Source organism: Halichoerus grypus, chromosome 4 (genome assembly GCF_964656455.1).
Source record: "Halichoerus grypus chromosome 4, mHalGry1.hap1.1, whole genome shotgun sequence".
Lineage (NCBI taxonomy): Eukaryota > Metazoa > Chordata > Mammalia > Carnivora > Phocidae > Halichoerus > Halichoerus grypus.
In genome coordinates this window covers 128,281,334-128,306,860 of record NC_135715.1, presented here as the reverse complement: position 1 = coordinate 128,306,860, position 25,527 = coordinate 128,281,334, and the positions used below count along the sequence as shown (strand labels likewise).

The window sequence follows — 25,527 nt, the reverse complement described above, 5'->3', positions numbered from 1 at the left end:
ATGATAATTGTAAATATTTTTGTATTGCTACAATCTTCATTAAATTTTTAATACCTATATCATATTCAATTGCATTGATGTGTCATTTATTTAACTCTTATATGGCACATACTTCATTATATAATTTTAGATTATTTTCTAATAACTTGGATTTTCATTTATCTAATTTTTCTGATAACTTGGATTTTTAGAAATGAAAATTTTTAAAAACCAGTTTCCTGATAAATATTTGTTCTGAAAATATGGTATGTAAGACATATATTTTTTAAAACATAATACCCCAACCCCAAATCCATTTTTCAAATATCTTAAGAAAAAAGATTTTAAATTTATAGAATGTGTCTCAAATATCAGAAAAGGAAAATATTCCATACCCAAGCATCCAAAGATATGTTTATTTTCATTAGAAAATGTTAGGATTTTAAGATGATACAGATTCAGACTAAGATCTATAAAAGTGAATAATTCATTTTTTTCTTATTTTATCCTTATATATTTTTTCTTTCTTTCTTTGAAAAAATATCTGATGATATGAATTTGATATTCTTCTTTTTTTCTGAAATGAGTACAATTTTCTGAACATTTGGCATTTATTTTAAAGACTTGACTTTTTGTTAAAATTGTTTACTGGAAAATATCAGTGAATATTACTAGAATTATGTGACTTTAAATATAAATATTCTAGTTATATGATGTGAATGTCATGCAAATATATTATGGCACAAAATTTTGAGCTGGAGTATGTAAAGGTACCTATGTTTGAAAGATTACATACCATGCTCAGAGCAACTCAATAATAGAAAATGGTAACCCTGAGCATTTCAAAAGTAATACATTTGTGATATAATTAATGAAAATGAGGATGATAGTGTGTAACTGGATAATTTATTTAGATATTTACAACATGGTATTTGTTTATAACATTGAAGTTCAATTAAAAAACAGCTCAAGAGAATGCTGTATCCTGTTATTGGTACATCAATACATTTCAGTCTAAAATTGGTAAGTGACCAGTCTCTGGACTAAAGAGTTGCAGGTTTGTTTTGTCACTGTTTATGTTCTTTAGAGAAAAAAAAAATTGGCTATGATAAAGTCAGTTACTTAGAGGATAAATGTTGTCTTCTCATTGTCATCTTTGGATTTCTTAATACTCTGAGGCTTGTCTGTTAGTTTTTGAAAGACCAATTCTGTAATTTTGATGTTTTATATTTAGCTTAGGCAACTAATCCTGTAGAATTTAAGACCATGAAATGATGTTTATATTTATCTTCTGATCTTGCAGATGAAAAATTGGGACCCCCAACATGACTTCTTCAGAAATAAGGATTTTGCTGTCTAGGGAAATTTTATTATATAATGTAGAAATAATCAGATTTGTTATCTAATAATGAATTTTTAATTCCTTTGTAGTCTGCCGTTTATACCAAAATGGTTTCTATGAATGTTATTTAACATACCTACCAGAATACTAAAATATATCACAGCATATATCTTTCAACATCACGGTTTCTACAGAAATGTGGCAGTAGGTTCTTGCTGAAGGCTAATTCTTAAAATTCATCAAGTGTAGATTTTATTTATATCCAATTGAAATGATATGGGTTTATCCTCTAAGTCAACAAAATACTGTTTTAGATTAGCATGAGCATATTTGAACTACTTAACGTATTGGTATTTTTTGAGGAGAATATAGTCTGATAATTAAAGAATTACAAGTGTGGGGGTGCCTGGGTGGCTCAGTCGGTTAAGCAATTGCCTTCGGCTCAGGTCATGATCCCAGACTCCTGGGATCAAGCCTTACATCGGGCTCCCTGCTCATCAGGGAGCCAGCTTCTTCCTCTCCCTCTGCTTGTGCTCTCTCCCTCTCTGTCAAATAAGTAAATAAAATCTTAAAAAAAAAAAAAAAAAAGGGAATTACAAGTGTTTTCTAATGCTGTTGACTAATGTACATTGAGACTATTTAGGGAATGTTGTAGAAGGTACCACATTGTTTAGCTATAAAAAGAAACATTGTTCTTACACTTTAAGACTATGTGAGTAGAGCAACAAACTGGCTATGTCTGGTTGAACAATTTCACTTTACTTAGTCTCTTTTAAATGCAGTGATATAGAAAACACAATACTTTAAAATACTGTGAACTTTTGTGCACTATACTTAAGACAAAATTTTAAACTTAAAAAAGTCTGTTTTTATTTTTTCAAGTGTCTGAAGTACTTTAAGAATCTTTTCTGGGTGGCTCAATCAATTAAGCATCTGCCTTTGGCTCGGGTCATGATCTCAGCATCCTGGGATCGAGCCCCACGTTGGGCTCCTCACTCAGTGGGGAGCCTGCTTCTCCCTCTGCCTCCCCCTGCCACCCTGCTCATGCTGTCGCTCTCTCAAATAAATAAAAAAATCTTAAAAAAAAGAATCTTTTAAAATACTTAAGTACTTTAAAGTATTTTATTAATATTAAATACTAAAGTTACACTGTACCTTGGAAAACTGAACTGAAAGCAAGGAAATAGGTAAATATGGTCAGAGGAGCTAAAGCAGATGTCATAAAGTTCAATCATTTTTCTCAAAGATCACTAACAGATTCCTTACTCAAATTTCGGATTTTACTTAATGTTTAACCCTGACAGATATGACTGATTTCAAAAAGCAACACCGATCTCTTGTAAATTTGATGAAAAAGAGAACAAAAGTGTTATAATGGATTCCAAAAGTTTTTATAAGAATAATAGATAATGATTTATGTTAATAGGTTAGAAATTCCAGATGAAATGGATGACCATCTAGAAAATATATAAACTAAAATTTTGAATCAAGAATTAGAGCTGTTCAATCAATGAATTATAGAAAAAATGAAAAAAGTTACCAGAGGTCTATCTTCTAGAAGGTTCTGGGATTAGTTATGGAGGCAAGACTATTTGGTTTTCTAAGGGACAGATAATGCATTCTTTTTTTTTTTTTTTTTAAGATTTTTAATTTATTTATTTGACAGAGACACAGCGGGAGAGGGAACACGAGCAGGGGGAGTGGGAGAGGGAGAAGCAGGCTTCCCACAGAGCAGGGAGCCCAATGTGGGGCTTGATCCCAGGACCCTGAGATCATGACCTGAGCCGAAGGCAGACGCTTAACGACTGAGCCACCCAGGTGCCCTGATAATGCATTCTTTATAGCTTTACAGAGCACAGAAAAAGCTAGGAACTTTGAGTTTATTTTACAAAATTAGCACATTGCTATTGGCATTTTATAAAGAAATTGCACAAAGTGAAAGAAGCTATCTTATGAGTATGGCTATAAAACGCAAAACTTAAAATGCAAAATAAAATTATGTTCATCAGTATATTACTCTGTCACTGAGTAGGATTACTGCAGGAATTTTATTTTTTAAGATTTATTTATTTGACAGAAAGAGACACACAGCGAGAGAGGGAACATAAGCAAGGGGAGTGGGAGAGGAAGAAACAGGCTTCCCGCGGAGCAGAGAGCCCGATGCGGGGCTCAATCCCAGGACCCTGGGATCATGACCTGAGCCGAAGGCAGACGCTTAACAACTGAGCCACACAGGTGCCCCTACTGCAGGAATTTTTAAAAATGGCTTAATGGTAGAAAACTATTCATATATCACTTTAATAAGTCAAGGAAAAAAAATCAGGCTCAAGGTTACAGAGTTTGTAAGTGGCAGAACTAGATGTCAAACTCAGTGTTGTAATATACAAGGTAGCCAGTCATTATCCAGTCCTGGGAAGTCACTCTTCTTTCTCCTTACGAATTAAAATACTTATCCTAGACTTCTCTGAGGTCACCTACCCTATCTCCCAGTTTTAGCAAATGACCATCTCACTCATGCTGAAATAACTCCAAGGCTAGAGGCTAACAACCTTCTCAGCAAATCTAGGTCCATGACTTCATGGTTGTCCATTTGTTCTGAGAGTGTTTATTGAGTGCCTGCTCAGGACCAGCCACTGTACCAGTGTGTGGGGAGACAAATGTCAATAAGAGGTGGATCCTGCCTGGAAAAACTCCTGGTCTCTGAGTACTTCTCAATATTGTAATAAACTGTTTTTGAGAAGATACACTTTTTTTGCCTTTAGTGATCATTTTTATTCTACCCCATTAGAAAGCAATATAAATTTATGGGTTTGATGTTATTGCTTAGAACGAAAGTTGATTAAAATATATATAAAAAACATTAATAGTACCCTAATATGACAAGTCGGTGGGTGGGTGTGGGAATATGAAATGACTCACTGGTATGAAAAAGAAAATATTAGAACTTCTATTAATATGTAATGTAAAAGAAACAGAAGTTAAGCTTTATCAGTATTTTTTTTTTTAAGGTTTTGTTTATTTGAGAGAGAGTGCAAGCATGAGTAGGGCAGGGGGGGCAGAGGGAGAGGGAGAAGCAGACTCCCTGCTGAGTAGGGAGCCCAACTCGGGGCTCAATCCCAGGACCCTGAGATTATGACCTGAGCTGAAGGCAGCCGTTCAACCTACTGAGCCACCCAGGCCCCCAAGCTTTATGGGCACTGAGGACATCCCTCATGTTGTTGGTGAAAGAGGCTATGTGTGATGTTGGAGATGCATTGTGGGAAGAGGGTGAGCATGCTGTGCTGGGGCCACCTCGCTAGCCTCCCCTGGTTATTACCTTTTAGTATATTGCAGTTTACCTGTGCCTGCCAAGTGTTCTACGCATCATATTATTTATAAACTAATCTTCATGATGGTCAGGTATGCATGCATGCAAAGAAATCACACATTGAATATGATTAAAAATACAAGCACAGTGAACCACAAGGAAATAGCAAAGCTGACAGTTATGGTCTTAGTATAAGCGTTTTGTCAGACATACAAGAAGCAATCAGATAATAATAAGTGTAGCCCAAGTCAGCTTTTTCCTTTCACTGATGTTGGAGGTTGCTGGTCTGGATTATTCTACCTGGTTTTCCTGCTTCTGGTCTAATTTTCCTCCAATCCATTCTCCATATCAGCCAGGAAATGCACCTAAAATGCAACTCTGATTGTCATTTTCTTGCTTAAAACACTTTTTTTTTTTTTTTTTTAAATGCTAAGGGCCAATTCTGGTTTTTGTTAGATATACTGGTAGGGGTCCTGCCTTCCTCTCCAGCCTTACCTCCTCCCCTCCCTATTTCTAAAGGATCTTTTTCTCTCTTACCTGTGCCTAGAGGACTTGCATCTCTCCCTTCACTAGGCTGTATCCTTCTCATTATTCGGGTATGCTGAGCTATCACTTCTCCCAAAAGATCTTTTCTACCTCTAACCCAGGTGAGGTGTGTCCTGATGCAGCCCATCGCCCAGTCAGCTCGGCGTAGACTTGCTCTATGGCTTCTCTCCATTTTGATAAACTTTAGCAAGTATCTCTAGGACTTACCTCCATGACCGTCCTGATGTGTGTAATACATATTTATGATTAAATTGATTAAAACTGTGTTTTGGAAGCAAAGTGAGATGGGAAAGGAGCCTGTACAGTATTAATTGATAGAAGATATTATAAGTTTTTTTTTATCCCAAAATATAGTGAAGGATTATAAGCAATGCTAATTTTGTTTGATAAACTTTGTTTTTTAACTTTTCTGTTTTACCACTTCTTTTTTTAAAGATTTATTTTTTTGACAGACAGTGAGAGAGGGAACACAAGCAAGGGGAGTGGGGGAGGGAGAAGCAGACTCCCCACTGAGCAGGGAGCCCGATGCGGGGCTCGATCCCAGGACCCCGGGATCATGACCTGAGCCGAAGGCAGACACTTAATTACTGAGCCACCTAGGCGCCTCTGTTTTACCACTTTTTAAGGACAATATTACATATTGTTATTAATAATACGTTTATTGAAAGGCAGAGAAGTGTGCAGTAACTTAATGTAAAATAGTTAAATTAATTTCTAAATTCTTCCACAGGCTTTGGTTCTTTTTCTATGACCAGGTTTACAATCTATGATAAGATCACGATGGTTTTAGATACAGGGAATTTTTTTTTATTGTATTTAAAGAAATATTTATGTCCTTTAAGTGAATTAAAACCCTGTACAACCTTTTTTATTGAAGTGTCAATTCCTGTTCTTCAGAAAGAGAAGGACCATTTAGCACTACTATGTTGCCTGATTATTGTTTGATTTTGGACACCTTCTAGTCCTGTCTTCCCTTAATTATTCATTTCTCTTTTTGCCTCCCTCTCTCCTGTCCTCCCTTTCCTTCCTTCCTCCCTTTTTTGAGTTTGATTTTTAGATGTTATTCCCAACTTGTTGGTAGAAAATGTAATTGGATATTTCTCAGGTCATTGTACAGAATTTAAAAAATAGTTATATGCCAAAATACTGGTATTTCAAAGAATAAAACCTCTTAGTATTAAAATAAACTATCTCCGAATTCTACTTTAAGTTTTTGCAAGATTCCTTTAGCATATGTCCCTGAACATAATTATGTTCTGACGTCAGCACATCATCCAGTGGCCCTTACTTGGAAAATCAGTCAACACTGCCTGATGAATAATGGAAGCTGGGCACACAACCTTCTTTTGACTTTAGTAGTCCCCATTCCTTGCTTTTTCCTGCTGCCCTAGGCCAAGTGCACTTTGTTTTCCACATTTAGATCATTCCCTGCCCCTATATTTATTACTGGTGGGTGCACAAATGTTTGCATGCATGAATTGTTAAACCTTCAGGGTAGAGGTGAATGTTTGATCTATTGGCCTGATGGTCAATATTCCTGTTTGATGATATTAGATGATACCATGTGGAATTCTGGTGAGTGCTTCCCATATGCCAAGAATTACGTTATGAGATTTAAAAAATACAAATCTCTTACATATATATTTTGCAGATTCTAAACTGTAATTTCCTCACAAACATACTTTTCTTTTTGTTACTAGCATTCATTTGTGAAAATCTGTTGTCTAGATAATTGAGAGTTGACTGTAAATAACAAACATAAAAGATGTTAAATATTTTATGTCTTTTTTTGGCATAAATTTTGATTTAGTTGCTAAACTGTATTTCTAGGTTCTAAGCTAAAATGAACTTTTACCTTTACGTCAAGTGTAACTACAAAGAATCAGAAAAGACGTTATGCTTATTTTTTCCTTTTGAATGCTCAAAAAATATGAGATTCAAATGACTCACTGAGTTTGTAGGAGTTTGTACTATCCTATCTCCTTTTAGCCCATTATTCAAATATACAGCATGTTCATCGATAATGGAAGTAAATATTTGTGCAATTCCTTTCTCACTTTAAAGTGGAATGGAGGCTGAACAAAAAGAAAATTATGTGTCAATTCCACCCCCCCCCTTTTTTTTTTTTAAGTAGGCTCCATACTCAGGCATGGAGCCCAATGCAGGGCTTGAACTCACGACCCTGAGAGCAAGACCTGAGCTGAGATCAAGAGTTGGATGTTTAACTGACTGAGCCACCTAGGCGCTCCTTAAACATTTTTGATTAACATAGGTAAATTGACTTTTATTGGATGTACAGTTCTAGGAATTTTGACCCATTTAGAGTTTCTTGAAAACTCCACCCCAATCAGGGGCTTTTTTGCCATTTGTAGACCCTCTTTAGTCAACTAAGTCTTTTGCTGATTTTTAAATTGGGCTGGTTGTTTTGTTGTTGAATAGTTATTTATATATTCTGGATATAAGTTCTTCGTCAAATGTGATTTGTAAATATTTCCTCCAGACTGTGACTTGTCCTTTCATTCTCTTAACAGTATATTTTATAGAGCAAAAGTTTTTAATTTTGATAAGGTCTAATTTATGAAATTTTTCTTTTATGAATTTTTGTGTCTTATCTAAGAACTTATAATACCAGATCATAAAATATTATATTTTTTAAAGTTTATAACTTTTCATTTTTATATAGATCTATTATTCATTTTGAGTTAAAATTTTTTAAGGTATAAAGTTTAGGACTAGGTTCCTAGGTTCCTTTTTTTGGTTAGCATTCACATGTCCAATTATTCCAGCATCATTTGTTGAAAAGACTCTCCTTTCTTTATTGAATTTGAACCTTTATCAAAAATAAGTTCTTCACATTTGTGTATTTCTATTTCTGGACTCTGTTGTGTTCCATTGATCTATGTGTCTGTCAAGACCATACTGTCTTGATTACTGTAGCTTAATAGTCTTGAAATCTAGTAGTGTGAGTTCTCCAGCTTGATCTTCTTTATCAAAATTGTTTTCTGTTCTGATTCCTTTGCTTTACTGTATATTTTAGAATCAGCTTGTCTGTATCTACAAAAATCCTGCTAGGGTTTTGACTGGAATTGTGTTAAATGTATAGAACAATTTGGGAAGAATTGACCTCTTAATACTATGTTGAGTCTTCTAATCTATGAACATTGCATGTCTCTCCATTTAGTTCAGTTGTCTTTGATTTCTTTTATCAGTGTCATGTAGGTTTCAGAATACAGATCCTATATACATTTTGATGGAGATTCACCCAAGTAGTTCATTTTTGTGGTATTTTAGAATTGTTCATTGCTATTATATAGAAATACTTTTGGTTTTTGCAAAAGGAAATAAAAAAGGCATTTTTAATCTTTCTGTGCATTTGAAACCCCTTTCCTGCTCCTTGACTCTGAACCACAGGGCTTTTTCTTGCACTCTGTCTTTGCATTCATTGTCTGCTTCTGAGATTTGAGCTGCCTTGAGTCCTGGCTGCGGTATAGTGGAGGGAAAAAGTCGTTAACTCACTGCCAAATCAGTGGTACTTTGAATTCTGGTCTTCTCCAATCCACTTACCCCAATTTAATTTCAGAGACCTCAAATTGTTTCTTCATGAATTCTGAGTTTCATAGCTGTATTCTAGTTTGTGCTTATCTTTCCGAAACAAGAACCAAGATCACTCTCTCTCTTGCAGAGACTAAAATTAAGTCTTTATAATCACATCTCAAATTTTCTTTACTTGTAGCAGGCAGTCCACCTATGTGTTGAGATCTTGTAACATTTCTTCCTTGTCTACTCCCTGTTAGGAAAATTACAGTCCAGCTCTTTTCCCAATTCTGAATACTCAGCTTTTATTTATAGTCTTAAAATATTAAGGGAAAATAGAAAAAATTTGGCTTGAGTAAATTATAATTGAAGATGAAATGTCAGAGTAACATACTTGTGATGATTTTCCTTAAAGAAGAGAAGCCATGGTTATATCTGAAAAATTGTTTGAATTCAGACTGCTTCTGCTGGCAGCCTTGGCAAACTTTAGAAAGGATTGGAGGATTGATATTTTAAAAACAAATTTGTGTGTGTGAAACAAATTGTGTGCAATTTGATATTACACATTTAAAAATTTTTATGTAAGTGATGAGACATAGAGGCAGATATTTTAAAGAAGGAATAAACTCCCCAAATTTGCATGAGCCTCAGATTTTATTTTTTTTATTCACTGCTTTAAAAAATGCTGATTTATCTAGCCAGAAATTCTGCAGTGAGAGCATTGAAAATTTTCATATTAAAATTAGGACAAATACATTTTCTTTTCAATTTGTTGGCCACTTTTATGCTTAAGATTTGTTTTAGGTGTGCCAGGCACAAGTCAGTAGAACCATGCATTTCTGACCTCATCTTCAGGAATAACTGATGCTTTCAATGTAAATTTTAATAATTCTGTAGCCCAGCATAATTATTTAGTGTTAGAATTATATAGCTTCAGTTTCAATCTTGTTGTGCCTGAAACTGAAAATATTTAGTAACATTTGTATCTATTATGGCATGTTCTTGCATGGGGAAAAAGGAAGCAAACTAAAGGTCAATTCTGTGGTAGAGGAAGAAAGTACTCACCTGCTTTTAGAAAGTGGGTTAAGAGTGCTCTATATTTCCTCTTGTTTTTCTTGGAAAAGAAATGTACCAAAGTCCAAAAAACAATCAAAGCCTTGAAAAGACTGGCTGAGAACATATTTCACTTGTGCCTGCCTTTGGTGAAGGATAGGAATTGGAAGGGAGGAATGGGTATGTGGTCATGATGAAATGAAAGAGCATAGATTTTGGGATCAGAAAGATCTGGGTTTGAGGGATGCCTGGGTCGCTCAGTCAGTTAAGCAGCCGACTTTTGGTTTTGGCTCAGGTCATGATCTCGGGGTCCTGGGATCGAGTCCCATGTTGGGCTCCATGCTCGGGGGGGGGTCTGCTTGAGGATTCTCTCTCTCCCTCTGCCCTTCCCCCTGCTCTCTGTCTCTTGCACTCACTCTCTCTAAAACAAATAAATCTTAAAAAAAAAAGAAAAAAAAGAAAAAAGATCTGGGTTTGAATCTAAGCTCTGTCACTAAAATGGTGGATATATTGCTTAATGCCTCTGAGTTTCTTCTCTTGATTACAGTTGCTTTACCTCCTTAATATGTAGACTTGTTTGATGAATTCAGCAGGAACAGTTGTAAAGGGACGCAAAACTATGCCTGGTGATAGTGGTGTACTCATTAAGAAATCGAGCCTTGGGTGCCTGGGTGGCTCAGTCTGTTATGTGTTTGCTTTCGGCTCAGGCCAATGGAGCGCCACTTCTGGCTCCCTGCTCAGCAGGGAGTCTGCTTCTCCCTCTGCCCCTCCTCCCACTCGTTCTCTCAATCTCTCTCTCTTTTTCTCTCTCTCAAAAAAAAAAAACCAAAAAAACAAACAGAGCCTTTATTGTACAATAGCTAGAGCAAAAGAGGAAGTAGTTTAATAGCTGAGAACTTTTTCTCTGAAAGAGCATGTGCTAATGTTCAACCTTGATGAAGAGCAAGGAAAATGATTAGCTTATTTAATAGGGTTCCTAGTTTTTGGCCTGAGTACCCAGGTTTGCATACATTCCTTAAGACTGAGACACAAGATAGTAATGGGTTTAGAGTAAGGTTTGGGCAGGATGGTAGCCTTGCATCTGTGGGTTAGCAGGCTCTTTTTTTCTTTTTTCTTTTCATCTTCCTTTAACTTCTCTTTTGAGTACGTAAACACATATGTTCTCAAACACATCTCATAAACACAAATTTTTTAGCCCCATCTCATCTGTCTCACATGATAGTATAACTTGTGACCCACAGAGGATTTGTTTAGACATTTCAGTCTTTAAGGTGAGCTTGTGATGATGTTAGATTGTTAAGAGAAGCTGTGGCAGAATAAAAAGTAATGGACTTACTGGTGATGATATGAATTTCTCACTGCATGTGTCTGAGAAAACTGACCATATTATATGGCACCTGGAATCTATAGCTGTGTGGGTCCAGTTAGGAGCTAGAAGCCACATGGTAGGTTTGATGAAAAACTTAATATAAAGAATTACTATAAGAAAAAGAGTAAATATAATATATAAAGAAACACTATATAGTACCCTAGGCTGAGGGAGAGTAACCAAGGAAGGACAAACTCATAAAGGGTGCAAGACCTCCTTAGAGAATAGTATGGTTCAGCCCCCCCAAAACAGAGAATCCTCCTAGTTTAGCCAGGTTGGAGCTGCTCTGGAGTTGGTAGGCAAATAGGCCACCCTTTGTAGTGCAGGTGGGGAGCAGGTATAGACGTGCCGTGGAAATCTGAGTGGTAGTGGGAGGTGGGGGAGCAGAAGTTTTCTCCATTGCATGAGTTGGTGGGGATGGGGAGAGTCAGGTTGGTAAAGGTTGGGGAGAGGTGTTGTAGAAGGAGCCACTCGTCAGGGTGTGACCTTCCAGGCCATAAGTGACTGTGTGGAAGCTGAGAGGGGCCCTGCCAACAGGCTCTGCACAGGCAGGAGGCATTCAGAGCATTCAGTCTGTGGAGGGGCTCTGGTTTCTATGTCAAGAGGAACTCAGGTTATTTCCAGGAGGAGAGGCTGCAGAGGGATGGTGTTCTGTGCCCATGTCTGGGGAAGGCTTTACCAGATATCTCTCTACACACTCACACTCCCGAACTCCAGCCCAGGCAGCGAATTCCAGGAAGCCCCTCTATAGTGTCTCTCAGTGCTCTCTATACAAAAGCTTAACATCGTCTACTTTAAAGGAGAAATGCTTAATGGTTAATGGAATCCCATTGTTTATCATAGGGCCTGAATTGAAGGGTATATTTGGAAATGAGATGCAGTAAATTGGTAACTCATACGGTATCTTCTTTTTTGAAAAAGTGAGGGTTTATGCCAGTATATAGAATCTATAAGCTATGTAAATGTTAACTTGATCCTCATTTTGCCTTACATACTACTTCCTGTCTTCTGAAGGATTGATTTATAAAACTAATGAGAACTAAAATCATACCAGTGGTACATGAAGGACTTGCTGAACTTTGATCATAACATCCCTTAAATCTGCTGGAATCTGTTTAAGTTTGCAGCAGCTGGTCTCAAGTTACTGATAGTCATTTCGTGGCAGATGGTGTTTTGGGTTGTAGTTTAAGGGGAGAAGCTGCAGGTCTGATTTCCCCTCTTTATTACCCCATCACTTTCTACTCCTACCTCACTTGGCAAATGCTAGCCAGCAGAAGGGACTTAACATTGCCTAGGCTTGGTGATGCTTGCACATGAAAGGACTTTCCGTTACAATGATATTTTACCTGTAACTGATGACATCAACAGGATTCCTAGGAGTAATGCCTCATTTTCCTTCTAGTCTCCTGAATATCGTTGACTTTTAGAATCTTTACAGGCAATACTAGATGTGAAAGAATTTCAATTAATTTTTTTCCTTCAGACAATTTTTTTTTAAAGATTTTATTTATTTATTTGACAGAGACACAGCGAGAGAGGGAACACAAGCAGGGGGAGTGGGAGAGGGAGAAGCAGGCCTCCCGCCTAGCAGGGAGCCCGATGCGGGGCTTGATCCCAGGACCCCGAGATCACGACCTGAGCCGAAGGCAGACACCCAACGACTGAGCCACTCAGGCGCCCCAGAGACAGTTTTATTAACTAAACTCCTTTCCCTTCTTTTTCGGAGGCCAGCAACTCCATCTATCATTATGCATATAAAATAAGAAATTGCCTGCCTGGACAGAAACCCAGCCTCTTTTTAAGGCTTTTATTAGTTATAATGAGTTCATGTTAATATTGCCTTATTATAAATATCCATTGTAGAAAGTTAGAGGATATTAATAAGCAAAAGTAAGAGAAAGTAACATTCTCTTGCCTAGAGATTATCCCTATTTATACTTCAATATGTAGAATTCAGGATCTGTTTATTTCCATGTGTATCAGTTTTTACCCAAATGAAATGCTGTTTTGGGCGCTTGGGTGGCTCAGTTGGTTAAGCGACTGCCTTCGGCTCAGGTCATGATTCTGGAGTCCCAGGATCGAGTCCCATGTAGGGCTCCCCACTCGGTGGGGAGTCTGCTTCTCCCTCTGACCCTTTCCCCTCTCATGCTCTCTCTCTCTCTCCAATAAATAAATAAAATCTTAAAAAAAAAAAAAAAAAATGCTGTTTTGGTCATGCTGTTTTATCAACTGTCTTTCTTTTAATGCTTGTCGCCTTTCCATGTTGATAATCTTATGTAATAATTATGTAATCTCAATCCATTGTCACACTGGCTCAATTGCCTCAAAAACATTTACAGGTACTTTGTTCTAATTAGGAGCTAATAGGGACTTTGCTTGGCATCTGATTATGTCCTGTAAACTTCTCTAAGTAATGGCCCTGACTTTGAAGAGAGCAGACAATTTGCCCTATACAGTATTGCACTTTCTGGATTTTTCTGTTGCTTCCTTTGGCGGTGTGTGTTCTTAGATTCCTTTTTTTTTTTTTTTTTTTAAGTTAGATCTAAGCAACATGGATTAAAATTAAATAGTATTTGACTAGAATGTACTTTAGGTAATGTCCTATATTTCACATGTCACATGAGGACCACCATCCCTGTGCTATGTTCTTCAGACCACAGTGCCCATGCTGCTTCCTGGGTCTGCCCAGCTTCTAGTTCTTGTATTTGGTATTACTGCATATTGAAAATCCTAATTTTTCAGCCTCATAAAAACCTTACACATTTCCTTTAAAAGCGTTTTTAAGTGAGTGAAACTTTGAAATAATTTTTAAACAAAATGTACATTTTAAGTTTTTCAGTACTTGCTTTTCAGAGGTTTCTAAGATTAAGTATGTATTATTTTAGACTTTTTAATGTAGGATCTTTGGTCTCAAGAAATTAGGAAGGCATGTTAGGTATTTTAGATATATGTTCTGTATGATTTTCTAAAAAGGCCTACTATGGCAATGTATAAACGCTGTAAGAGGCTGTGATGAAGATATTGCATACAGTCCTGGAGAGAGTGAATGTAATCAGGGGGTGGCCATTGGTCAGTCTGTTTCTTCTCAAAGCAAGGAAGGTTTAGGAGATAATTGCAATGGTAATTTTAGTGAAATATATGGAATAAATGGAAATGATTAGTAGTAATACCATGAAAAATATTTTAAGTGGCATTTATTTTAATTTTCTAAACCTTGAGGAACTGCAAGTTTTTATCAAAAGTAAAAGGTATCATTTTCCCATTGCAATTTCTGTTTCTCTCAGTATCTCTCTGTGTACGCACACACGCACACACGCATCATATTCCTCTTTGGTTTCTATATCCTTTCAGTCTTCTTAGTGCTTCAAAATACTGTGTTGCTTTAAAAAAATTTTTTTTTAAAGACTTCTCCTTCTAGAAATGTTGTTATAAAGGAATAACTTTAAAAGAAGCATCTAGGGTAGTTTCCCTTTCAAAATAAATATATTTGATTACTTGTTAGGTGGAAGCAACTTTTCCCTAGAGATGAAGAGGAGAAGAGTCCTAGAAGGAAGTGGGCTTAGTGAAGACTGGTAACTGTGATAAGTATTTCTCACAAGTCACTTTTGTTTGTATTGGCTCTTGCTGTTGGCATTGATTTAGAAGACTTAAAAATTCATATTCCTCACTTTTCTTAACAATAGTAGGTCTTAAAGACTCGCACATGTTGGGTGGGGAAAGGATTTGTGAGTTTAACAATGTCTTTTGCTCTTATATATAAATGGTGTTGACTTAATAAGAAAACACTAGAGCAACCCAGAGCAGGGAGGGTAGGGGAAGGGGTGTGGTGGGAAGGGGGTTGTCTCTGTCTTTGACCCATCACATCAGCCTTTGTGTTGAGGGATGAAATTTCCTTTTGCTTCCTGGTGAGTTCCTGTACCTGTGCTGTACTGGTACTGAGTCCCTGTTCTTTCTCTTCTGCTATCACCGCCTGTCGTTCAGTACTGAGCACCTGACTGAACAGCGGAATTTACCAGATGGTATGAAGTTCACTGGGCCATCACTGTGCCTAGTAAAGGGTCACTGAAGTGTCAGAGTTCTAAATATGGCATTGTATAATTCTTCACTGTGTGTCTGCGTTTTCCCTCACCTGATTCGGTACCTGCCCTGCCCCATCTCCTCCCCCAAAACACCCGAAAGGAACTTTTCTTTGTATATTTCTGAAAGTTCTAATCGGGACGTCCCCCAGGTATAAGCTACGTCCCAAACTCAAGGGCGTTCTTTTTACTCCTTGTAAGTAGCATTTACACAAGTACAGTTTTCTTTTATCGTCTATCTATGGAATGCTTTATGGTATGCATAATTTAAGCCTTATAATAATGCTGTGAGAATAGGGACTGCTCTCACCAGGATACAGATGAGAAGCTCTGGCACAGCCTCTGCTCCTTCAGTTTTGAGTTTTGGATTTTTCAGAGCGATTAGCACATTAAAAAGGCAGACAATTCTTTAGCTTAACACAGAGAGCTCTGCCGTTGATTTCCTCAAATTCATTCTTCCTCCTTTAAGTATGTAGGACCTGGTGCTTGCAAATAGAAAGTCAAATGATTTGGAGGGGGGTGGTCCTAATTATGTTTAAATAATTTATATAAAAATTGTTTTCATCATCTGGCAAAACTTTTTATAATGCGAATTTTAAGACACACACACACACAAATCTTTATAATTGAAAAGTGCTTTTCTAGTACATGACCCTAATGATTTTCATACTTCGTAACTGTTTACAAAGGGAGATACTTATGGTCTTATTAGTATTCCAGATACACAAAATGACACTAACTTGAGCCTGCTATAAAATAGGTACTTATGTTTGGTTTTGATTGTTGAATGGTTCCTCCTACAAATATTTGTCTTATTATATAACATACTAGGATATTTTTATTTTTGTTTCTTTGGATTTTATTCTTTGCTCTATGTAGATCCATTAAAATTGGAAAGGAATTTCACATAGAACTTAACATGGAAGCTATAAAAACAAAAGTCTCAAAGTACAACATGCTTCCAGGTCACTAGTGATTTCAGTCATAAGAATCTGTGCAAGAACATAGATAAATTATGGCAAAACATTATAATAGTGTCCTATTTGTTTTCCTCTAATATTTTCCAGCAAAATAAATGTCAAAATTACATGTAAAAATACTTGAAATTAAGTTTTGCTTACTAAAATATATGACATTTATAAAATGTTGATTTTTGGTAGTGCTGGAAATCTTAAGTTGGTATGAAATCCCCTCTTTTTTATTTTTAAAGAAAAGGCTACAACCTTTCTTTAACGGGTTTATAAACCACTGTCATGTAGCAGAGGTTTGTTCCATCTGGAAAAGATGTCCCATTTATTTCTACAATTTAAGTGGTGTAGAAGTCACTCCAGAAGGAATAAATTGAGTATTTTAAAGGTCTGAATCATGCTATGGGTTGGGTCCAGCCCATAAGGGTAAATTTAAGAGTTTTTGCTCCTTGGTGGGGGGACTGCTTTTTGGAAGTAAGAAGCAGAAGATGAACTTGGTAATTTTTTTTTCTCCCAAGCTGAGTAGTGATCCCTGTTTGGAAATTTAGTAGAGTTTTGTGGTAAGAATGTTTATGGGTGGGAACTGTAGGGTGTGTCTTCCAATGGAATGTCCACTCCAAGGAGAGATTTCAGGATATAGTCAGCCTTGGAAGGGAATTAATCTGGGGGTAGAGCAGCAGCAGGTCACTTAATCTTCCTAAATATTAATTTTTGGGGCAGGAGTGTTTGAGAGGCAAGATCTTCACAAAGAAAGAGTATATGCTCAAAAGTGTTCTCTCTGTATACAAAGCATTAGTAAAAAATTGATATTTCAAAAATTTAAGTATTACTAGAAGTCTCTTTGAGCCAAAAAATTTTTAAGTGACTTGAAAAGGTAAGGAAACTTTTTTCCTCATGACATCTAGTATTTGTCTAGGTACTTTACATAGGCGTTTTTAATACAAATGCTATAGTGATTTGTACTGCTCAATTTGAAAGTTGAAATTGAGGCTTAAGGAGGTTAAATAATTTGCTCAAGGTCACGTAGTGAGTAATGGAGTCTGAATTTGGTCTTAGGTTTTTTGAACTTGGGTTATATGTTTCATAATCATGATCCTATGTGAAAAGTTGACCATTTACAATTATGAGATAATCAAGACCCTAACTCTTCTTTTAGGAGCCCATGGCAATTAGCTCAGGAAGTGTATCTAAAATAGTATCTGTTATGTGTTTATCAAAGGTGGATTTGGGTTAAAAAATAAAATGAGCACTTATATTTTTTGATATCTTAATATAAATGTGTATTATCAGTTTTTAGTTTTAGAACAGAAAAACTAGCTGTTTTAAACAAAAAAATACAATGATGCTTATAAAAATGTTGGCAATTTGGAGAGGCAGTTCAAAATGGCAGTATAGGAAGATCCTGAACTCACCTCCTCCCAGGGATACAACAAATATACAACTACATATGGAACAATTCCCTCTGAAAAGAATCTGAGAACTAGCAGAACCCCTACACAACGAAGGATAAAAGTTCCACACTGAGATAGGTAGGAGAGGCAGAGACACACTTGTCAAAACCCCACCCCTTGTGTGGCAGCCTTCAATAGGGGTAGGGGGAAGGTGTCTCAAAAAAAAGACAAAGAAGCAACCAAACGAAATATAAAGGGTAAAGAGTAAGGGGTTTATACCCCATATCATTCATCCCAATCCTTGGGTCCTGCACTGGAGAGACAAAACCCAAAATTTCTGGCTTTCAAAACCAACAGGGATTATGTTCAGAGGAAACATAGGGCTATAGGCAATGAAGATTCTGTTCTTAAAGGGCTTGTGCACAGACCCAATCATCCCAGGACCCCATTGCAAAAGCAGCAGTTTGAAAACAGCCTAGACCATAGGTGAAGGAGGTTCACTTGCTAAGCTTAGTGTCTGAAGAAGAGCAGAAGTCTGTGGGGACTCTTTGGGGACTGAATGCTGACAGATACCATTTTTATAGGCTCCCTCTACCTTGCTGGCCCTGGTGCTGGGTGGCCATCTTTTGTACTGTCACTGTAATCACTTAGCGGGTAAATGGCCCCATCTCCATGAGCCACTGGAGCAGCCCTGCCAGACACAGCCTTCTGAACTGCTTGTGCAACACCGCTAGCTGTAGTAGGTGAGCAGTCCTTCCTATCACTCCCATGCTATTTGCACAGCTCAGTCAGACAGTGGGCAAGCAGCCCTGACCCTCTGTGCCACTGATGCAACCCCACCAGAGCCAATAGGTATATGCAGGTCACACAGGGGATGCCCCTTGAGCACCAGGCTCAGGTCACCAGAGAGGATTGTGTTTCTGGACCCAAGGGGTCTGAAACAATCGAGAGAGAGAGTTCCGATAGACAAACAAGGACTAGGGTAAAGTTAAATGACAGGGTTCATGTCCTACACAGAGGTACTTTTTCAAAACAGGTAGGGATCACTGTTTCACAATATATAGAAACAAACATAAAGAGTCAAAATGAGGAAATAGGAACATGTTCCGAATGAAGGAACAGGATAAAACCCTAGGGAAAAAAACCTTAATGAAATGGATATAAGCAATTTATCTGATAAAGAGTTCAAAATAATGGTCTTTAAAGATGGTCATTGAACTCTGGAGAAGAATGGATGAATGCACCAAGAACTTCAACAAAGAGATAGAAAATATTAGAAAGTACCAAACAGAACTCACAGAGCTTAAGAATAGAATAATTGAACTGAAAAATATGCTATAGGGAATCAATAGCAGACTAGATGATACAGAAGAACAGATCAGTGACTTGGAAGGCAGGGTAGGGAAAATCACCCAAACCACAGCAAAAAAAAAAAAAAAATAATAATTTAAAAAATGAGGATGAAGGGATCTGTGGGATAGCATCAAGCATACTCACATTACATTATAGAGATCCCAGAAGGAGAAGAAAGGAAAAAAGGGCCAGAAAACTTCCCTAACATGGGGAAGGAAATAGACATCCAGGTCCAGAAAGCACAGAAAGGTCCAAATAAGATGAATCTGAAGAGATCTACACAAGACACATTATACTTAAAATGTCAAAAGTTAATAAAAAGAAAACCTCAAAGGCAACCGGAGAAAAACAGCTAGTTACATGCAAGGGAAACCCCATAAGACTCTAAATAAGTTGATTGTTTTTTGGCAGAAACTATAGGTTAGGAGGGAGTGGCATGATATATTCAAAGGGAAAAACTTCCAACCAAGGATACTCTACCCAGCAAAGTTATCATTCAGAATTGAAGGAGAGAGAGTTTTTCAGAGAAGCAAAAGCTAAAGGAGTTCATCACCACTTAACTGGCTTTATAAGAATTGTTAAATGGACTTGTTTAGGCTAAAAAGAAAAGGCCATAACTAGAAATAAGAAAATATTTGAAAGAAAAAAATCTCACTGATAAAGGCAAATATTATAGTAAAGGTAGTAGATCGACCACTTACAAAGTGGGTATGAAAGTTAAAATACCAAAGTAGTCAAATTAACAATCAGGAAGGAATACACAAAATACAGAGATGTAAAATATGATGTCAAGAACAGTAAACATCAAGGGAGAGTAAAAATGTATTTACATTTTTAATATTTTTTATGTTTAAAGATTTATTTATTCTAGAAAGAGCTCGAGCAGGGGGAGGGGCAAAGGGAGAGAATCCCAGGCACATTCCCTGCTGAGCATGGAGCCCAACATGGTGCTCAGTCCCACAACCCCGAGATCATGACCCAAGCAGAAATCAAGAGTTGGGTGCCCAACCGACTGAGCCACCCAGGCACCTCAAAATGTAGTGTTTTTAGAATGCAGTCAAACTTAAAGGACTATCAACTTAAAATAGACTGCTGTATATATAGGTTATTATATATGAACCTCATGATAACCAAAAACCTATAGTAGATACACACACAAAAAAATACTGAGAAAGGAATCTAAACATACCACTAAAGAAAGCTGTCAAACTACAAAGGAAGAGAACAAGAGATGAAGAAAGGAACAGAAAAGAAAATAACCAGAAAAAGTTAACAAAATTTCGATAAGTACATACTATCAAAAAATACTTTAAATGTAAATGGACTAAATTCTGAAATCAAAAACATTAAGTTTGGCGAATGAATAATAAAAAAAAAATCCCTCTATATGCTTCCTACAAGAGACTCACTTCAAATCTAAAGACACACACAGACTGAAAAGAAAGGGATGGCCAGAAGAAATTCCATGCAAATGGAAATGATAAGAAAGCTGAGGTAGCAAGACTTATATGAAGCAAAATAGACTTTAGAACAAAGACTGTAACAAAAGGCAATGAAGGGCATTACATAATGATAAAAGGACCAACCCAACAAGAGCATGTAACATTTGTAAACACTTATGTACCAACATAGAAGTAACTAAATATATGAAATAAATATTAACAGACATAAAGGGAGAAATTGACAGCAATACAATAATAGTAGGAGACTTTAATACCCTACTTATATCAAGGGATAGATCATCCAGACAGAAAATCAAAAAGAATGATTGATCTTAAATGACACATTAGACCAGATGGATTTCATAGATATCTATAGAATGTTGTATCCACACAGCAGAATACACATTCAAGTACAAACAGAACATTCTCCAGGATAGATCACATGTTAGGCCACAAAACAAATCTCAATAAATTTACGAAGATTAAAATACTTTCAAGCATCTTTTCCAACCATAGTGTATGAAACCAGAAATCAATTACAAGAAAAAAAAACGGAAAAAAAAATACAAACACGTGAAGCCTAAACAACGTGCTACTAAACAACTAATGATGAAAAAAATTAAAGGGGAAAAAAAAATCCTGAGACAAATGAAAATGGAAACACAATATTCCAAAATTTATGGGATGCAGCAAAGGGAAGTTCGTATTGATATAGCCCTACCTCAAGAAACTAGAAAAATCTCAAATGAACAGTCCAACTTTACATCTAAAGGAACTAGAAAAAGAAGAGATGAAGCCTAAAAGTAATAGAAGAAAGGAAATAATAAAGATCAGAGTTAAAATAAACGGAATAGGGGATGCCTGGGTGGCTCAGTCGGTTAAGCGTCTGCCTTCGGCTCAGGTCATGATCCCAGGGTCCTGGGATCGAGTCCCGCATTGGGCTTCCTGCTCCGCGGGGAGCCTGCTTCTCCCTCTGCCTCTCTCTCTCTCTGTCTCTCATGAATAAATAAATAAAATCTTAAAAAAAAAAAAAATAAACGGAATAGAGGCAAAAAAAGAAAACAGAGAAGATCAGTGGTAATAAGAGCTGTTTCTTTGAAAAGATAATCAGAGTTGACAAACTTTTAGCCAGACTCATCAAGAAAAAAGGAGAGGACCTAAATAAAATCAGAGAAGTTACAACTGGTATCACAGAAATACAAAGGATTGTAAGAGACTTTTGTGAACGATTATATACCAACGAATTGGACAACCTAGAAGAAATGGATTCATTCCTAGAAACAGTTTTCCAAGACTGAATCATGAAGAAAAAAAATAATTTTTGAATAGATCAAGATTACTAGTGAGATTGAATTAGTAATCAAAACAACTTTTAACAAGCAAAAGTCCAGGACCAGATGGCTTCACTGGTGAATTCTATCAAACATTTAAAGATTTAATCCCAATCTTTCTCAAACTGTTCCAGAAAATTGAAGGAGAGGGAATGCCTCCAAATTCATTTTATGAGGCCAGCTTTACCCTAATGCCAAAACTAGACAGACGCACAATAAAAGAAAATTACAGGCCAATATTCCTGATGAACAAAAATCCTTATCAAGTTATTAGCAAACCAAATTCAAGTACATTAAAAGGACCATACACTGTGATCACATGGGATTTATTCCAAGGATGCAAGAATAGTTCAACATCTGCAAATCAATCAACGTGATACACCACATTGATCATTTCAGTAGATGTAGAAAAAAGCATTTGACAAAATTTAACACATTTATGATAAAAACTCTCAAGGTATATGTAAAGGGAATGTACCTCAACTATTATAATAAAGGCCATTTGTGACAAACCTACACCTAACATACTCAACATTGAAAAGCTGAAAGCTTTTCCTCTAAGATCAGGAGCAAGACAAGGATGTCCATTCTCGCCACTTTTTTTCAACATAGTTTTGGAAGTTCTAGACAAGCAGTTAGGCAAGAAAAAGAAATAAAAGGCATCCAAACTAGAAAGGAAGAAGTAAAACTGCTATTTGCAGATGATATTGTATATAGAAAACCTTAAAGACTATACCAAAAATGGTTAGAATTAATAAACATTCAGTAAATGCAGGATACAAAATTAACATACAGAAATTTGTTGAGTTTCTATACACTTAAAACGAACTAGCTGAAAGAAAAATTAAAACAATCCCATTTACAATTGCATAAAAAAAAAACAAAGTACCTAGGAATAAATTTAACCAAGGAAGTGAAAGACTTGTACTCTGAAAACTATATGACATTGATGAAAAAAATTGAAGACACAAATAAATGGAAAGATATATTGTGCCTCATGGATTGGAAGAATTTATTTTGCTAAAATGCCCATACCATCCAAAGCAATCCTTATCAAAATACCAACAATGTTTTTCGCAGAACTAGAACAAGTAATCCTAAAATTTGTATAGAGCCACAAAATGCCTTGAATAGCCAAAGCAATCTTGAGAAAGAAGAACAAAGCTGCAGTTATCATGCTCCCTGATTTCAAGCTGTTCTACAAAGCTATTGTAATTAAAACAGTATTGTCCTGGCAGAAAAACACATAGATCAATGGAGCAGAATAGAGCACCTAGAAATAACCCATATAACACATATATTATTAATCTATGACAAAGGCAAGAATATACAATGGGGAAAAGACAGTCTCTTCAATAAATGGTGTTGGGAAAACAAAACAGCTATATGCAAAAAAAATGAAACTGGACCACTATTTTACAACATATGCAAAAATTAACCTAAAATGGACTACGGACTTGAATGTAAGACCTGAAACCATAAAGCTCCTAAAAGAAAACAGGCAGTAAGCTCTTTAACGTTGAACTTAGTGATAGGTGAGACCTTACTTTGTTTTACATGGCCACATTTCCTGACTTTCCTTACCCTCAGCCCTCATTAAAATATCATCTTTGGTTCTTTTTGGGGTGATTAAAATGTTCTGAAATTGATTATGTTGATAGTTGCACAACTCTGAATATACTAAAAAACATTGAATTTTGTATTTCAAACGGGTAAATTTTACCGTATGTAAATTATATCTCAATAAAGCTGTTAATATTTTTAACATCTAAAAAAAAATCACCTGCTCATGTGTCCTGTGGAAGATTTTTTAACCCTTCCTTTCTGATGTTTCAAGATATATAGGTGACAGTTTTTTTTTCCATGCCTCTAGAGACTTTCTCAGTGAATAAATAAATATATAAATATTTAAAATAACTTGATTAATAGATGCAGCTATACTTTTTCTTTCTTTTTTTTTTAATTTTGAGAAGTTAGATATTACAGCAAGTGTAACAGGGAATGCTAGAGCTAACCTCTAGTTCTTAATTCCCAAATATCAGAAAAAAATCGCAGATATAACTCTGGGAGAGTGTTCTAAACCTATTATATCTCTGGAAGAATATTTTTCAGAGTACTTTTTTAGAGATAAGCTGCAGAGAATCAAGTGTGAGTACACAATGTAAACATAAGTTTATAGTTATATACATTTTTTTCTGAATGGAAGTAATTTTGATATGCATTTTCCTGGGGATTTCTGAAGGGAGTTATCCTGTAGAAAGTACACTAGAAGGTAATAGTTCAAGTTTTGCAGAGTGTGGAAAGGAAGTAATTTCTAGGCTAGTGTTCTGTCTTTTAGCATTGTTTTTAGTTCAGGTGCTTAAACCTGTCAAAAGTTTAACTGGTTTCTAGAGAGAAGTAGAGAGTTCTCCAAAGCACTTTCCCCTCACTGATGGATGCTATATTATGTAAACCATTTTTTTCTTGAGTTTCTTGTGTAGTCGCTCCCTTTTTTTTAAAGCTTTTATATTTAGTAAGCAAATATAATACCAGTTATTAAAGGTTAAGGGAAAAAATTGAAGGAGTCTCTTCGTTCATGTTTAGTTACAAAGGGTATTTATATTTGATATTTTTATCTTGATATTTATATTTTTGTCTTCATCTGTTTTCTCTCAAAGCGTTTGAGTATAAGAAGGAAAAAAAAAAAAAACTGGTAAGCTTAAAACACACACACACACACCAGAAAACCCCCAGCTGGCTGTTTTGGAAGTGTTCACAGTTATATAATCAGGCCAATATGTGTAAAACATCCATCAACTTAAGAGCAAGAAAGTAGTAATCTTAGCAGAGAATTATCCATTTGTCCTCAATTATTAGTTATTTTTGAAAATGTCCTATAAAAGAGGTAATTGCAAAGAGAATATCTGCAATCACAATCTAGATTTTGATATGAGAAGTAGGCTTGCTGATTATAGGTTTTCAGGTAGATATTTAAGTAATAATTAAATTACTCTTATATTTTCACCTGTTCTGAAATTTGAATAGAAATAATACAAGGCTAAAAAAGAGAGTTTTGAGAATTAACGGGTTAGCTACCGCTAATGGGTTGGCTACAACATACATGGCTGTTGTCTTCTGAACCTGTGCTCTCTGACAGACGCGGCTTCAACTTCCCATTTCCCTTTACTTCCTCACATGATTCTTGTTTTTCAAAAAGATTGCATCCTTTGGAAGATATTTATTCTCCTGGGCACAGAGGTAATATTAATATTGGTTTTTCCTTATGCCCTCTTTTTTGCTTCATATTTTTCTATATTCTTGGAAGAGAGGGCATAAAACTCAAGAATGTCACTGCCTTGGAGCTTCATACCATCTGGCCAAATACTCTCGACCACATTCATAGCTGCCCATCTCCTACAGTTTTTTCTCCGTCCCCTCTACCCTGTCATCATGATCTTTATTAAGTAGGGTATTTGACCCATCTACCACCCTGTTTTAATGTTTTTGTTTTTAATTAGAAAACCTCTACTGTACTCCTGTAAACCATCTCTCTTATTAACAGGAATTAGCATACCTCTGATACAATAAATTCAGAAACTCCACTCTACAAATTCTTATTCTCTTTTCTTTCCTATTTAACCTATTCTGCTCTTTATATGTCTTTAACATATTTTATTTTTCTGGTTATCTGGCTTCTCATGCATTTATTTCTCTGTTCTGTCTAAATTCCAGAATCAGTCATTTTAACTTTCTTCAATAGCTGGCTCGATTTCAAGCTTTCTCTTTTCCCTAGACAGACTTTTGTTCAACATGCCACCAACCATAAAACTGAATCAGCCTAAACTGTAGTATGTCCC

At 36.1% G+C, this 25,527-nt stretch overlaps 1 protein-coding gene across 10 annotated transcripts in view; it reads left to right on the top strand.

Moving 5' to 3' along the window:
• The window catches only part of COBLL1 (cordon-bleu WH2 repeat protein like 1), a 159,673-nt gene that overhangs the window by 33,528 nt on the left and 100,618 nt on the right, over positions 1-25,527 (top strand). The window contains exon 2 of one of the 10 annotated variants that reach the window (XM_078070912.1): positions 14,633-14,702. The exons of the other annotated variants lie outside the window; for them this stretch is intronic. Coding sequence (XP_077927038.1) covers positions 14,656-14,702 — 47 coding nt within the window. The 5' untranslated portion in view covers positions 14,633-14,655. The remainder of the gene's footprint in view (positions 1-14,632; positions 14,703-25,527) is intronic. 10 annotated transcript variants of the gene reach the window in all.